The sequence below is a fragment of the Myotis lucifugus genome, unplaced genomic scaffold, assembly GCF_000147115.1.
Source record: "Myotis lucifugus unplaced genomic scaffold, Myoluc2.0 scaffold_22, whole genome shotgun sequence".
Lineage (NCBI taxonomy): Eukaryota > Metazoa > Chordata > Mammalia > Chiroptera > Vespertilionidae > Myotis > Myotis lucifugus.
The window spans coordinates 8,110,160-8,128,173 of NW_005871070.1; the positions used below are offsets into that span (position 1 = coordinate 8,110,160).

An 18,014-nucleotide genomic window follows, 5' to 3' on the forward strand; every position below is an offset into this window, starting at 1 on the left:
TTAGAAGGATTGATGATAACACTTTATTATCTCCTGTTTTTCTGTTCTCTATTTCATTTATATACTAGAGGCCCAGTGCACAAATTTCATGCATGGGGGGAGTGTCCCTCAGCTTGGCCTGCATCCTCTTGCAATCCGGGACTCCTTGGGGGATGTCCCTCTTGTAATTCGGGACTGCTGGCTCCTAACTGCTCGCCTGCCTGCCTGCCTGCCTGCCTGCCTGATGGCCCCTAACCACACTGCCTGCCTGCTTCATTGCCCCTAACCATTCTGTCTGCCTCATCGCCCCTAACCCCTCGCCTGCCTGCCTCATTGCCCCTAACCGCTCTGTTTACCTGCCTCATTGCCCCTAATCACTTTGCCTGCCTGCCTCATCGCCCCTAACCATCTCTGCCTTGGCCCCGCCATCATGGCTTCATCTGGAATGACATCTGGAAGGTCGTTCAGCTGTCCGGCCTAATCAGCATATTATGCTTTTATTATTATAGATGATTATAGATGCTTTAATCTGTAGTATTCCTTTTCTTCTGCTAAGTTCTTTTTCTAGTTTCTTAAGTTGTAAATGTAGGTTGTTTTCTTATGTATTTTTAATGTAAGCATTTATAGCTATAAATATTCTCCTTAGCACTGTTTTTGCTGTGTCCCATAAGTTTTGGTATCTTGTGTTTGTTTTCATTCCTTTCTAATTTTCCTTGTGGTTTCTTCCATTAGTTGTTTAATAGTGTGTTGTTTAATTTCCACACATATGTGACTTTAAGTTTGTTTCTTTTACTGATTTTGAACTTCATGCATTTGTTCAGAGGAGATAATTTTTTATAATATATATCTTTTAAAATCTATTAAGACTTAATTTGTGGCCTTGTATACTTGAGAAGAATGTATATTCTGTTATTGTTGGGTAGAATGTTCTGAGATGACTATTAGATCCAGGTGATTTGCTACATTGTTCAAGTTCTCTATATCCTTATCTTCTGTCTGTTTCCTCTATTCATTATTTTTTTAAAAAGAATGGTGAAGTTCATGGATTGGCCACTTTATTTTTTAAAATATGTTTTTATTGATTTTAGAGAGAAGAAGGGAGAGGGAGAGAGAGAGAGAAACTTCATTGATCAGCTGCCTCCTGCACACCCCACACTGGGGATTGAGACCAGGAGAACTGTGACCTCCTAGTTCATAGGTCGATGCTCAACCGCTGGACCGCATACAATTTTCTTTCAAGATCATGTAAAATTAGTAGTCATTAGGATTATAAGCAGATAGTTTGTAGTTATTATTTTTAAAGTGATGGTGTTATCTAACAGAAAGTTTGATTGACTACTTCTATGAATTTTAAGTTTTGCTATCATAAATAAAATTGTAGAAATTTACTTTTTTTGTTTTCCTTTTTTCAGTTCCCTATGTATAGTTAAGAAAAAATGAAAATAAATGAACCATTTATATTTTTAGGCCCGAATAGCATTTTTGCAAGGAGAAAGAAAAGGTCAAGAGAACTTGAAGAAGGATTTAGTAAGAAGAATAAAGATGTTAGAGTATGCATTAAAACAAGAAAGGTATGTGTGTCTCATTTTATTATATGAATAAATTAAATTAGAACACTTATTCTCTTTTTTATCATTGTACAAAGTATTCAAAAGCATTTTGAAAGATACAAAATACAAGATGGTATTTTCATTTGATTGTTATATGAGGAAAGAAAAAAGGTTGAAATCTTTAAATTGAAATATCTTTTGTCATAGAATCTAAGTCTTGGGATTTTCTTTTTACCTGGGTATATATGTTAGCTGGGTAATTTACCTCTCTTTTCTATTAACTTAAAGTGGTACATTTTTTCCTCCAGCTTCCTTTGCAAGTAAAGTTGAAAGAAATACATTCATGCCGTTTTTTATTTGTTTTTGGAGAAATCTACCAGTAGTTTCTTAACTGTGTAGAAAAGGAAAAAAAATTTTTTCTTTCAACAATTTATTATTAAATTTTTCAGGGCAAAATATCACAAATTAAAATATGGCACAGAACTGAACCAAGGTGATTTGAAAATGCCAACCTTTGAATCAGGTAAACTCTATTCTTCTGTTGCCCCTGACCCCTTCCCAAAGAATAGTTTGGTTAAGCTTATTTTTATTTAATAGACATGTTCTCTTTTCATTTGAAAGAATTGGTTGGTCAAATGGTTGACTATTATACTACTACTGTGTAGAATTTGGGGAAAATAATAAATGAATAAAAGTAAATAGTTTCATCTACATCTCAATCCTAAGGTTATTTGTCCTATTTTTGTTGTGTTGAAATCTGTGTAAAATTGTAGGTACATTTTTTATAGTAATTAGAGGTGAAAGGTAATGAAGTAATAACTCTTTCTCCACCTGTAGGCAGTTGTTCCATTCTATGTAAGCTTAATTTTTTATTGAAAACTTTGTTTGGAGAAGCTGTGATTAACTCAGTTTAGTTCTAAAACATTTGGAAATTTAATTGAATTTGGAAATTGTAGAGGCAGCCAAATAAGGATAAGAGAATGAGAAATGTATCTCCAATTGGCCTAGCTCTTTTCTAAACTGATAGTGAATAGTGAGTCTGAGAGTACTATCTGACGAATAGTTGTGCAGAAAGTGGAGGCTGTATATAGAAAAGAGCTAATTTTAGGGTTCCATATGATTACAATTGGGGTATCCTAAAAGTCTAATAAGGTATATTTTTATTCACATGATACAATATTTGGAAGTAATACTAGTAATTTCTCAGGTATATTTAGAACCCATTTATATATATATTTTGATGGTACAAATTGAATTCTATGCTGTTGGAGGTTGTGTACTAAGACAAAAAGATGTCTTTTAGATATAAAATTTTTCTTCTCCTATGATTGTTTCCATATCTAAAAAGTCAAATATGTATATGTATGGTACGGACAATAAAGCTTACATATGGGTTTGTTGTTGTTTTTTAGTTAGGTATTATAGTACATTTTATAAATTTAGTTCATTGGTTTTTGGTTTGATATTAAGTACTTAGAACTAGGCAGAACACTTCATATATATAACCTGCAGTTGACTTATTTTTAGATCTTCTCCACTTTCTAATATGGCTAGAATATTCAGAAAATAAGCAATCACTTTCTAGAACTCAAGAACTGTCCATACTGGGGGTGCATAAATGTGAGGAAGGAGACTAGTTGCAGCCATATTTTCCTAGAACTAGAGTCAGAATTGGCTAGCTGGTCTCAGGGCAACAGTTTGTATAAAGCAAAATCATTTAGCAAATAAATCTTTTCCTGCCCACACTGAAAGACTTGTTTTTAAACTTAACTATTGAAATTTCTTGAAATTGAGGAATAAAATAACATCCAAGTATTTTATTTATGGGAGACACACTAATAACAAAGTAGATTGTTTTTACAGAGGTAGAAAAACTATTCAGGATATTTAGTGGGAAAACAAGCAAAGGGATGGTCAGAAACACACCATGCAAACAAAGTGGGATAAAATCATTTACATCAAAGTCTAGATAAACATTAAGTGAATCAGTATTGCCTTTTATATGCTCAAAATAAAGCAAAATATAAAAAAATGTGCAAAATATTGATTTGGCAAAAGTACAAGATATGCATGTTTTTATACCCCTGTCTCATAATATATATATATATATATATATATATATATATATATATATATATATATATATAGTAAAACTAACTCTATAAAAGGGGTTGTACCCAAATATCTAAAGAGCTCCTTTTTCCTTGCATTTAGATTTTAAAAAACTTGTAACAGTAGAAAAACAGGCAAAAGACCTGAAAAGGCACTTGATAAAGTAGAATTTACAAATGGCCATGAAGCATATGAAATGATGCCCAATTTTATCAATAATTGAGGAAATACAACTTAAAAACACAGTGCAATATAGTTAGACACCTCCCAGAATGGCTAAAATGAAAAAGAGAAAAAGTCAAGTGTTGATGAGGATGTGGAATAATGAGAACTTGTAGACCTACTGATGTTGGGATTGTAAATCGATTTGTCAGTGGTATTCCTAAAGGGAACATAGCATGCCCTGGAACCCAGTAATTCCATTCCTAGGTGTTCCACTCCCTAAAATGCATATGTATGTTCATTATAAGGCTTGTATAAGAATGTTCATAGTATCATTTTTAATAGCAAAAAAAAAACCTAGAAACAACTGGAATGCTCTTCATTATTAGAATTCACAAATATATTGTGATATTTTAGCATAGCGGAATGCTATTTAGCAACAAGCTAACTATAAATAAACCTGATAACATGGATGAGTCACATAAAATTGACATAATTGATTTAATGTTATTAAATTAAAAATGAATCTAGTTTTGGGAATTTAGGATAGTGTTGATGCTCTTCTGGGACTATCTAGTGACTGGAAAAGGGCACAAGGAAAGCTTTTGGGATGCTGACAATGTTTTGTTTCTTCATTTAGGTACTGGTTACATGGGTGTGTTCAAAAATTCATTGAGCTGTACGCTTACGATGTACTTCAAGAATATCCTTAGCAGCATTATTTATAATAGTGAATAATGGAAACTAATTTCAACATTAGGGGACTGGTTAAATTAAATAGGTATATACTTTCTATGGAATATTATGTAATCATTTTATATGATGTTAATCTATATTTATTGCCATAGAGAGAATGTTCAAGAGACATTGTCAAAAGCAGCTTATAATGCAGTACACATATTGTCTTTTTTTTTTTTTAAGGAGGGAGAAGCTTAAGTGTGTATTTTCAGATGAAAAATATGAAATGATAAAGTCTTAAATACTAACTTTTGGTGATGGGATTTGGGGCAGTTGTATTCTTTTTTAATTTTTTTCTGTTATGAATTGTATTTTATGTGATTTAAAAATAACAAAATGGTATAAGTAAAAAATTATAACTATAAAAATAAGGTGACTATTAGAATGAAAGAATCATTTCTAGAAATTGTAGCAATTCCTTTGTTCAGGGGAAGAATGAGAAAATAATAATGGGATTATTAGGGTTAGAGAAGTAATATATCTGTAGAGAATATTTGTATTACTACCAATAAGTACTTGTTCATGTGACTAAGGAGTCTAGGAGCCTAACAACTGTGATCCATTCTGAGTTCTCGACGTTCATTGAGGGTTGATCTTTAATGGCCCGCTCTCCTTTATCTTTATTTTTATAATAGAAATTTATGGGAAAATAGTGCCCATAAGTAGTTTTGAATTTCAGTCTAAGGATACTTACTCAGAGCTTAACTGACCTGAAATTATACTATTTATTAAACTTTTAAAATCTATATACTTTGTTACCTGAGAATAAACATGACTTTTTACCTGTAGTAAAACTTTAACTTTTAGTTCTAAAAATGAAATTAACTATATACAGTCTACTGATACCAGTTCAGGATTGTTATTATATATACCTAATTTCTTACCTGTGTTGCTTTTGAATAGCTACTGTAAATATTGAGTATAGCTTTTTAATTTCAAAAGTATTCAACTCAGCAGAATTCTAGTAGTTAGAAAAGTAATAATAATATTGTATTTCAAAGCCTGGGCTTTTGATTTTTGAATCCTTGGTAGTTATAGTTAATGTACACATGGCCTTTCCTAATTTTAAAACAGGAGGGTAGTACCTAAGTGTTTGGGTTATTGGGATAAACACATTTGCAATGAGTGTGATCCACAGTAAATACTCAATAAAAGTTAATTTTTTTTCTGTTCTTTATAAAAAATATTTAGGTGTATTTTTGTGGGAATTTTCCCCTTAGACACCTTTGGCAGTAATTTTCAATAGTTGAAATAATGTGTATGAAACTTGTCTTTTTGTTGTTAATTTTTAGAAGAAACCAAAGACACAGAAGCTCCCACAGCGCCTCAGAATAGCCAGTTAACGTGGAAGCAAGGCAGACAGCTGTTAAGACAGTGAGTAATGGCTCATTTTCAGTTTTAAGGATCTAGGTAGGAAGTGCCTATATTCAGTCACTTTTCAAGTGAAAAATTATTTAATGATACTGGTACAATGCATATAGTTTTTATATTGTTTTTTAAATGCTTGGATCTTTTTAAAGTTTGTTTCCTCTGAAAGTTCCCCAGGATGATGCTGTTTTTTGATTTACCAGGTAGTATGTTGTAAAGACCTTGAAGGCCAGAACAAAAACAATATAGAGCTCAAACTTGTAGACACTCCATTTTCATCACTGCAAAATTCACATATTTGGTTTTAAGTGAGACTGGTTTCGAGAAAGAATTTAACTGGTTATCTGAAACTTTAGGAGTGGCTTGCCAAGTTCCTACCCTTTACTTGAATTTTTGAGGGACCTCTTTTTGACTTTAGAATTCTTTGTTGTATTAGAAGTACTTCTGTGGCAAATCTTACTGTCTTTGATCTATTTCTTCTCCTCTCTTACGTTTTGCAACTTTGATACTGGTGGTACTCCCAGTATCTTGGGTTACTTACAAGTATTCAACCTTCTCAACTCTAGACATCTTTACCTGTACTTAAGTAACCCAGTGACGTGTGGTCAGACCCTTGACCTTGTTATATTACCTAGAACTACCTCAGGGGTAGTCCATGATCCAACAGTTATCTTAAATTCCACTTCTCACTCCAAGTTCCATGTTTTCACCCTCTGACTTTGCCTTGCTCTTTAGACCCTGACTACTTTATTTTTTTCATTAGCTCCTCTCGACCTATGTTTGGTTTCTATTTTATTTTTGTTTGCTTTTTTTTTTGCTTTCATTTCCCTAGCTCCAGCTTATACCCCATTATCCATCACCCTTTTGCTAGAACCCTTTGCTTTTTTGCTGCCCACTGCTTACCCTCTCCCAGCAGTCATTTTACTATACCTACTTGCAACATCCCCAGCCCTCATTCAGTTTATTGTGCTTCTACTTCTAAATAACTCTTGGAGAGCCCTGGCCGGGTCCAGGTGGTTCAGTTAAATGATACATCTTCTCATACACCAGAAGATTGCGGGTTTGATTCCCAGTCAGGGCATGTACCTAAGTTTCTGGTTTGATCCTAGTCAGAGCATGTATGGGAGGCAACCAATTGATGCTTCTCTCCCACATCGGTGTTCCTCCCTCCCTCTCTCTAAAACCAAATATATCCTTGGGTGATGATTAAAATAAAAAATAATAATAATTCTTGGAGAAAAATTATAGAATCTTATAGATGCCCTTGAACAAGGGCATATATTCATAGTTTCTTGTCCAAACATTGCAAAGAGCCTTTCTCCATAATCCTGGTCACCTCCTCCCATTGCCTTCAGTGGATTTTGTAAACTTTTACCACATCTCAGCCCATTCTCTCTTGCTGTCATTAGAGCACCTCAAGTTCTACTTCACTGAAAATAGGAAGGCTCTCAGGTGCGAACTCCTTAACTTTTTGCTTTTCTTTCTATAAATATATTTAAACCTCACATTCATCACCTCAGTTACTAATGTTTCATTCAAAGAAGCATTTATCAATTTGAACTCTCAGTGACAAAACTCAAACTAGTTTTAGTAAGAACATTGTTTGGAAGGATGATGGGGTAGCTAGCAGAATTGAGAGAAGTGCTGAGTAACTGAGTGTCAGGAAGATGAGCGGGGAGTAGCACTGGCATCAGTGTTCGGTGGTAATTTAAAGTCATGAATTTCCAGGGACTGGAAAACCCAGGATTTTTTCTTATTTTCTGTTTTTCTACTCCTCTATGTATCAGTTTTATTCTTTTTCTATTGAAAATCACTTTTCTCCAGATGGCAGGAGATTCCCGATTATAGAGTAATTTCTACCGAGTAGAATTGGCTTGACTTGGTCAAATAACTGTCTGTGTCGGTTATTTTGTACCTGGATTGTGTAATGTGTAATATCTTGGCTGCTCACTCAGACTACATGGTTGCAGTGTGGTGGAAGTTGTTTTCCCCAAAAGAGGATTGCATTTTTTAGAAGATTGCTATAGCTGTAGACAAATCAGTTGTATAGTATTTCTCTCATGAATGCCTAATCCCATTGCCTGGATTTAGATTCTGTCTCTTCTCACCTTTCTGTAAGAGTAGTTTATTTCCAGTCTTCCTTGTTCATTTCTCAACTGTGTAGATTCCCATTTTCATGTTCCAGTGACGCTTCTATCATAAACATATTTAAACGACCTTTTCTGTTCATATTTGATCTCTTGGAAACATTCTATATTAACTTCATTCCATTTGGAACTTTTTTTCTTACTTTCATGGTACTACTCTCTGCTATCATTTTTATCCTTAATTTCTCAAGTTCTTAATTTTTCTCAGTTTCTCTTATTCTTTTGCCCATTAGATATTTGTCTACCCATGCCTTCTGTTCTTACTTATGATTTTTCTCTGGATAATTTAATTTAAATTCATGACTTTAAATTACCACCGAACACTGATGCCCAAATATATATACCCAGTCATTCTCTTTTGAGCTTTTGACCTTTCTTATCATTGTGCCTAATAAACAGTGTCACTTTTATAGACACTACGTAATTATGTGATAATTATCTTGTAAGCCAGATTTTGACCCATTCTTCATTTCATTGAATAGAGCCACCATCCAACTATACAAGCTAGAAACCTGAAAAATTTCCAAAATTCTTATCTTTTTAAAATATATTTTTATTATTTTTGTTAATCCTCTCACCCGAGGATATTTTTTCCTTATTTTTTCCTTCCTTCCTTCCTTCCTTCCTTCCTTCCTTCCTTCCTTTCTTTGTTTCTTTTTTTTTTTTTTTTTTAAGAGAGAGTGGAAGGGAGGGGAAGAGACAGAGAGAGACATATCAATTGGTTGCCTCCTGCACTGGCCCCAACCAGGGCCAGGGTGGAACCTGCAACTGAGGTATATGCCCTTGACTGGAATCAAATCCAGGACCCTTCAGTTGAAGGCTGACACTCTCTCCACTGAGCCAAACCAGCTAGGGCTCTTAGATCTTCTTTTATTCTACTAACATACGTATTATTGCACCAAATCACAGATTATAGTTTGCTTACTTTTCTCACATCTATTTTTCTCTTAAGTTTTACTTCTTGTTGCATTAGTGTCCTAACCAAACTAGTCTCCCTGTCTTTACCTTTCACCTAAAAATCTTTTGTTCTTCTCTAAGCAGTATAAGACTCCTTTTTAGCATAAGAAATGCTAAGATACTTTAGATGGAAATTTTAAAATTTGTCACACAAAGACACTCATGACCCATCATCTATATTTATGTCATAATCCAGTCCCTTTCTTCTTTTTCATTTTCATCCTGGATTCTGGATTAAGTACTCTGGTTTAGATATACAGAAAATTTGAAGACGATAGGATGATAGAAATGCAATGAGATAGATAATTGATCCCAGAAGGAGAAGTGACCTGTCCATCTAAACCTAGCATCTAACGATTCTGAGGTTTAGTTCTGCTCATTTCTTACCACTTTCCAGACTTAAAATATTTATCATCAACTCATAACGGCCTCTTAAGGCTCGCAGCGGTTCTCAACCTGTGGGTCACGACCATCGGAAAACACATATAGCATATCAGATATTTACATTACGATTCATAACAGTAGCAAAATTACAGTTATGAAGTAGCAACGAAAATAATTTTATGGTTGGGGGTCACCACAACATGAGGAACTGTATTAAAGGGTCACGGCATTAGGAAGGTTGAGAACCACTGCCTAGGGCTTTTTAGGATTTAATAATTGACCCTTGATTAATGTTGGCTGTACTATTCACTTTCTTAATTAAATTTTGGTTTGTAATTGGCCTTTTTCTCTTAAAACTGGAACTAGTCTATAGAGAAGACAGTTATTGAGGCAAAGGAAGAATATATTTTATAGGATTATGGGTTTTTCTAAAATCCTTTAATGTAATTTTTAGTTAAGTTTGCTGGTGTTAACAATATGTGGATTTTTATATTTTTAATTTTCTCTTTTAGATATCTTCAGGAAGTAGGTTACACAGATACAATATTAGATGTACGGTCTCAGCGGGTAAGGTCATTACTTGGACTGTCCAATTCAGAACCAAATGGATCAGTAGAAACAAAGAATTTAGAACAGATCCTGAATGGAGGTGAATCTCCTAAGCAAAAAGGACAAGAAATCAAAAGGTATGATATATATTTGTAGGTTAATATTGTTTATATATGGGCATTATGAATCTTTTTAGCTTCTTTTTACTACTGTTAACAATTTTTAAAATGGGTAGAGTTCAAATTTAAAGACTCTTCTCTCCCTAAATGGTACCACGGGCAAATAAATTTTCCATTTATGTGCTTTTAAAATGGCAATAATTCTGAAATAGGTGCAAAATTAAAATTTAAGGATGATGTCATGTAGTTCAGAGTTATTTTAACATCCTGATTTTTACATTTTTATGAGTATTTTCAATAAAGTATTATGCTACTCTATAATCAGAATAGCAGTGGTTAGACACTAGTGTGAAAGGAATAAGGCTTTGTGTTCTTTTTGGGTTCAGATAGCTACCAAACGTTCTTTTTATTTTAATGTCTCTATTGAGATATAATTCACATACCATAAATTTCATTTAAAGTATATAATTTTATGGTTTTTAGGATATTCACAGTTGTCAGCCATCACCACAGTTTAAGTTGTGAAAATTTTCATCACCCTAAAAAGAAACCCCATATTCATTAGCTGTCACTCCCCATACTCTTCTCCTACATTTTTCTCACCCTCCCCCCCAACTCCTCAAGCAACTTTACTGATATACTTTCAGTCTCTAAAGATTTGCCTATTCTGGGCGTTTCATATAAATGGTTATTTTATGAGTGGCTCCTTTTATTTAACATAATATTTTTAAGGGTTATACATGTTATAGCACATGTCAGTAATTTATTTCTTTTTATTGCCAAATAATATTCTGTACTGTGAATATACCATATTTTGTCCATCTATTTGTTGTCCAGTTGATTGGCATATTGGTTGGTTCTCCATTTTGGAATAATGAGTAATGCTACTTTGAACATTGGTATACAAATCTGGACATGTTTTCAGTTCTCTTGGGTATATAGTTAGGAGTGGAATTGCTCAGTCATATGCTAAATCTGATTACCTTTTTGAGGAATTTCTAGTTTTCCCAAGTGGCTGAATTATTTCACATTCCCACCAGAAATTTATGAATCCTGATTTCTATATTCTTGTCAGCACTTGTTGTTTACCATCTATCAGTTATGCTTTGGTTAATACAGACTTGATAAATGCAAGGAGTCAAGCAGGTGAAACTTAAAAAGATTTTTTTACCATTAGATATTACATTGAATAACATAGATTGGAAGGACAAAGAAAAGAAAGAGAATGGGGAAAAAATTAAACGAGTTCATTGAGTTCATTTAGACCTTAAGAAATTTATATGTACAGTTTATAAACTAGCATTATTTTATATCTTAGATATATTTTCTGACACAGTTATTTAAAACATGTTCTATAACTTTCAAGTCAGCACAAGTCTTTTGTTTAGGCTTTTTATTTCTGAGAAATAAGGTCTCTAACGGAAGCAATTTAGCATTTAATAGAACCTTTATTTTCTACACTCAGGATTTCAGGAAGCATAGAGTGTTTTTGTAGCATAAGAGGAAAAGAAAAAGTATTCTAAATTTTTAACTAAAGTTACTAGCTAACCAAGCTAAGTAGTTCATAAGATTTATAAATATTTTAGAGTAATGTAGTTTACTATGCCACATATGAATATGAATTAAAGATCCACAACAACTTCTTGCCTTTGCAAGATTAGGACCAGCAATTGAACCCATATGACTTCATTGTGTGGGCGGACGCTCTAACCACTTAGAAACACCAGCCAGGGCTTATTTTAAATAGTTTAGTTGGAGATCAAAAAAGAGCTAATAGAGATTAAAAAGTGTGATAGAAAGAATTTATATGTAAAACTTGGGATATAAGGTTGAAGGACTCTCCCAGAAAAGGGAATTAAAAAAGTAGGACTGAAAAGCTAGGAAAATTCAAAGATCAATCCAGAGAGCCAACATCTGACTAGGAGTTTCAGAAGGAAAGACCATGTGAAATGGTATTTAAACGATTGTTAAGGTAGTAATAAAAGAAAGATTTCTAGAATATATTTACAGATTGCATTTTCTTTCTTTTTTTTTTTAAGTAACTGAATTTTTTTATTGTTTAAAGTATTACATATGTCTCCTTTTTCCCCTGATTTACCCCTCCCCGGCCACTCCCACCCCCCCAGGACAAGCCCCACCGCCCCAGTGTCTGTGTCCATTGGTTATGCTAATATGCATGCATACAAGTCCTTTGGTTGATCTCTTATACTCCCCTCTCCCCCTCTCCTTCCCTCTGTTGTTGGACAGTCTGTTTGGTGTTTCTTTGCCTCTGGATCTATTTTTGTTCATCAGTTTATGTTGTTCATTATATCCCACACTAGAGGCCTGGTGCACAAAATTTGTGCCCGGGTGGGGTCCCTAGGCCTGGCTGGCGATCAGGGCTTGTCAGGTTCCCTGCCTCCCTGCCTCCTGCCTCCTCCTTCCCTCGCTGCCCTTGCACCACCACCGTGCAGTTCCCCACCTCCCCCCCTCCTCCATCCCTTGCTGCCCGCATCCGCTGCCACCTACCCCCAGGTACCCGGGAGGTTGGCCGCTGCCCCGAGGAGGGAGCCGGCCCTCGGCCCCCCTGGGAAAGGAGCTGCGTCTACTGCCACCCACCCCCGGTTCCCCATCCCAGCCTGGGGGCTCAGCCCCGATCAGGTGACCAGGGCCTGCAGGCTGGGGGAAGCTCCTGTGTTCAGCATCTGCCCCCTAGTGGTCAGTGAGCATCATAGCAACCGGTCATTCCGTTGTAACGGTTGCTTAGGCTTTTATATATATAGAAATGAGTGAGATTATGTGATACTTATCTTTCTCTTACTGGCTTATTTTGCTTAGCATAATGCTCTCCAGGTCCATCCATGCTGTTGCAAATGGTAAAACTATTTTTCTTTTATAGCAGCATAGTGTTCCATTGTGTAGATGTACCACAGTTTTTTAATCCACTCATTTGCTCATGGGCTCTCAGGCCGTTTCCAAATCTTAGCTATTGTAAACTGTGCTGCTATGAACATATGAGTGCATATATCCTTTCTGATTGGTTTTTCTGATTTCTTGGGATATAGTTGGAGAGATCACAATACCAGATATCAAGCTATATTACAAAACCACTGTTCTCAAAACTGCCTGGTACTGGCACAAGAACAGACATATAGACCAATGGAACAGAATAGAGAACCCACAAATCGACCCAACCCATTTATGCTAAATTAATATTTGACAAAGGAGGCAAGAGCATACAATGGAGTCAAGAAAGTCTCTTCAATAAATGGTGTTGGGAAAATTGGTCAGATACATGCGAAAAAATGAAACTAGATCACCAACTTACACCATACACAAAAATAAACTTAAAATAGATAAAGGGTTTAAATGTAAGATGGGAAACCATAAAAATCTTAGAAGACTCCATAGGCAACAAAATATCAGACATATGTCAGAGCAGTATCATTACTGATGCAGCTCCTAGGGCAATGGGAGCTATGGAGAAAATAAACAAATGGGACTACATCAAAATAAAAAACTTCTGTACAGCAAAAGAAACCATCAACAAAACAACAAGAAAGCCCACTGCATGGGAGAACATATTTGCCAATGCTATCTCTGATAAGGGTTTAATCTCCAAAATTTACAGGGAACTCATACAACTTAACAAAAGGAAGATAAATAATCCAATAAAAAAATGGGCAAAGGACCTAAATACTAGTAGACTCTTTTCAAAACAGGACATACAGAAGGCCAAGAGGCGTATGAAAACCTGCTCAAAGTCACTAATCATCTGAGAGATACAAATCCAAACAACAATGAGGTACTGTCTCACACCTGTCAGAATGGCTATCATCAACAAATCAAACAACAAGTGCTGGTGAAGATGTGGAAAAAAGGGAACCCTCTTGCACTGCTGCTGGGAATGCAGACTGGTGCAGCCACTGTGGAAAACAGTATGGAGTTTTCTCAAAAAGTTAAAAATGGAACTCCCATTTGATCCAATAATCCCACCTCTAGGAATATAGATTGCATTTTCCAGGATTTTTTGGGGGGGGAGGGGTTTGAAAGGATTCCCCTCAAGTGCACTATAAAATTACTGAAAAAAGACCCATACAAAGTTCATCATCATGAACACCAAAAAGAAACATCTCAAAAGAAACAGCATGTTAGCTTGCAAGTAGAGTTAACTCTTAGACCCTCACAGTCCATCCTTGCTTTTTAATTTTTATTTTCCTGGAGACCAATGATGTCCATTATCTGTTTATGCCATCCATTTATCTTTTGATAGTGTCAATTTGAATAATTTCCTCATTTTTATTGTTTGTTATGGTTGAGATTTGAGTCTTTTTTGTATATTCTGGATACCGGTTCTTCATCAAATATGTGATTTGCAAATATTTTCTCCCAATCTGTGGTTTTGTCTTTAAATTCTCTAACAGTGTCTTTCAAAGAGCAAGTTTTTAATTTTTGTAAGTCTGATTCATCAATTCTGTCTTTTATGGATGGTGCTCAATTTGACTTTTAAAGCCATGCACATGTATTGCTGTGATCAAATATAATTGTAAAACCTAAAATATGAGTTTTCACTTTAGAGATAGAAGTTTCTATTCAAGGGATAGCAGCACTTAATTTATGAAAGTTCAAAACAAATTCTCATATCTTAAATTTATTACAGCAGGTCTTCAAATAACATTTTCTTCATTGTTGTTTCTTTTTTAAAAAAACTTATCTTTATTATTGAAAGTACTAGAGGCCTGGTGCACAAATTCATGCACCAGTGGGGTCCCTCAGCCTGCCCTGTGGATCAGGCCGAAACCAGCTCTCCGACATCCCCCAAGGGGTCCTGGAGTGCAGGCCAGGCTGAGGGACCCCACCGGTGCATGATCAGGGCTGGGGAGGGAGGAAGGAGGTTGGCCAGCTGGGGAGGGACTGTGGGATTGCTCAGTCCCGATCCGCCAGACCCCAGCAGCAAGCTAACCTACTGGTTGGAGTGTCTGCCCCCTGGTGGTCAGTGCATGTCATAGCGAGCGGTTGAGTGGCCTTAGCATATCATTAGCATATTACGCTTTGATTGGTTGAACGGCCAACAGGACACTTAGCATATTAGGCCTTCATTATATAGGATTACAGATGTCCCCTTTTCCCCCATTGACACATTTCCCCCTCCATCATTGTTGTTTCAGTATGACATTGATGAGATGCAGTAAGAACTTCTCTTGTTTATATCAATTAGCCTTTGATAAAACTGGTTTCATATTTCAGTTCCCTTGAAGTTGCAGAACCTGTCAACAATGTTAAGTGAGGACTTACTGTATATTCTTTATATTTTTTGTTATTGAATATTTTATTTGCCTTTAATTCTCAAATATAAAAGATATTTTAAATGCTGAGCTAAAAAGTGTGTGTTTTATTATTGTGGTAGGTTTGTGTGTGTTTTTTTGTTTTTGTTTTTTGCCAATTTGCATTTGGAAATAGTCTCTTTTACATTCAGTGTTTATATAGATCCTTAATGTGCTGGATTAGGCAAAGTGTAGTAGATTTATTAAAACCCTCTGGCATGTTAAAGTGCTATCAAAAGAAATAGTCTTCTTGTATTATGTCCTTAATTTGAATTAATAGAACCAATCAGGGAGGGAGAAAACTGTAAATTTTATATTATTATTTTTGTTACCATGCACTCTTAGTGTTGATAAGGACATTTGAGATCATCTAGTTCAGTGATGGCGAACCTATGACACACGTGTCACCTCATTTTTTTGGTTGATTTTTCTTTGTTAAATGGCATTTAAATATATAAAATAAATATCAAAATATAAGTCTTTGTTTTACTATGGTTGCAAATATCAAAAAATTTCTATATGTGACACGGCACCAGAGTTAAGTTAGGGTTTTTCAAAATGCTGACACGCCGAGTTCAAAAGGTTCGCCATCACTGATCTAGTTTAACTCCCACATTTTTCCCCCTGCCTGTAAAGAAGTTGAAGCCAAAAGGTCTAAGTGGCTTGGCCAAGTTCAGGCAGCTATCTTTAGTATGTTAAGGATCCCGTTTTCTAGGTAAGAAAATTTGTGAAGCCCTGGCCGGTTTGGCTCAGTAGATAGAGCGTCAGCCTCTGGACTGAAGGGTCCCAGGTTCGATTCCGGTCAAGGGCACATGCCCAGGTTGCAGGCTCAATCCCCAGTGTGGGGAGTGCAGGAGGCAGCCAATCAATGATTCTCATCATTGATGTTTCTCTCTCCCCCTCTCCCTTCCTCTTTGAAATCAATAAAAAATATATTTTAAAAAAGAAAAGAGAAGAAAATATGTGAAACGGATTGGAATGTTCTATAACTGATTTACCATAAATTTAAATCTGGGCAGCCTGATAAGTTAAACTTTGGCTTTAGTGATCAAACGTTTGGGCCAAACTGTAATAGGTTATAGAGTTATAAGAAATGCTCAATTTAAGTTGCTTGCTTATGGTGCCTTTATTTTGAGAAATAAAGTGAGTGTCTAATAATACAGGATTTTACTTTGATACAGTAATTACTTAAAATATTTTGGACAGTAAACACTGGAGGAAACAGTCACTTTTACTTTAATTGTAGAGCATAACTAATCTTTCAGAATTCTCTTCTTGGGTAAAATATTTACACAATACATTTATAAATAGGTTGTCATTTGGATCTCTATACTACCTTCAAGTCCTGTTGTAAAATAGGAACCAGAAAGAAATATTAGAAGTAACCATTGGAATATTTGGATTCATCTTTTTCCCTTCATACAGGCCTTCTGGTGATGTTCTTGAGACATTCAATTTCTTAGAAAATGCTGATGACAGTGATGAAGAAGAGGAAAATGACATGATTGAAGGCATCCCAGAAGGAAAAGACAAACATCGGATTAATAAACACAAAGTAGGAACTTGATTTTCTATTCTTATTAGCTAAAATATATATGCTCATATATATCAAATAGAAATAAACTATTATGGATTACAAATGTATGTGTTGACATTCTTGTTGTTTGGTAAGGATTAATAATTTACTTTTGCTTATAACCTAAGAAACAGGTTTATCTGTTTTAGTGGTGATGTGGGTTAGCTATAGGAGCAAAAGTAGTTTGGGTGATCCATTTGTGAATTATCATAGTAATGTACAATATTTCAAGTATGTAAAAAAAAGGATAGGTTCAGGTATAGTTTTTGGGATGTTACAGTGGTGTAGGGAAATGTCATTGTGTCTATAAAAGCAGTTTTTAATCTTTTTGCCACATTTTATATTTGTAATATATTCAATATGTGTAACATGAGTAAATAGACATTTTGTTTCCTTTTTTGTTTTATTTTGTTTGTTTCCGTTCTGGGAGATAAAGCACTATTATAATTACCACAGCTATTGGCTTAGTTAATGTTTTATTAGTTGTATCATATCTGTAAGTTATAGTTCAAAGTGAGTGTGGTCAATTCAGCATAACTTTTCCATTTAAGTGAGTGAGTGGGTTTTTTTAAAAGGGTAACTGAATCCTATCTAATAATAGAGAAACATGGTAACTAACCGTACCTCCGACACGCTTCCCATTGGCTAATCAGGGCGATATGCAAATTAACTGCCAACCAAGATGGCGGCTGACAGCCAGGCAGCTGAAGTGAACAGGAGGCTTGCTTGCTCCAGTGATGGAGGAAGCCAAGGTTCCCCGCCTGCCGCTGCCGGCCTCTGAGCTGCACTCTAAGAAACAATGTTGCAATTATAGAAGCTAAACAATCCCCAGAAACCTGCTTTCAGCCAGCTGGGCCTCAGAGCTGGAGCTGCAACAGTGTTTCAATTATAGAAGCCAAACAAACCCAGATACCTGCTTTCAGCAGGGAGGTCTCAGAGCTGGAGCCAAGCCTCAGAGCTAAAGCCGGCTCTCAGTTCCAGTGACAGCCATAGACGGTAAATAAATCCCAGAATAAAAAAAAAGAAGAAGAAAAAAAGGAGAGGTTGGGAGCTTCAGTCACGGCCCTCAG

The 18,014-nt window shown here is 35.4% G+C and overlaps 1 protein-coding gene across 1 annotated transcript in view; it reads left to right on the plus strand.

Annotated features, from left to right (window-relative positions):
* Positions 1–18,014, plus strand: part of STRN3 (striatin 3) — a 107,989-nt gene that overhangs the window by 40,065 nt on the left and 49,910 nt on the right. The window contains 5 exon segments of the mRNA XM_023751547.1: positions 1,447–1,550; positions 1,979–2,052; positions 5,834–5,915; positions 9,910–10,083; positions 16,794–16,923. Of these exon segments, the coding sequence (XP_023607315.1) occupies positions 1,447–1,550; positions 1,979–2,052; positions 5,834–5,915; positions 9,910–10,083; positions 16,794–16,923 (564 nt within the window).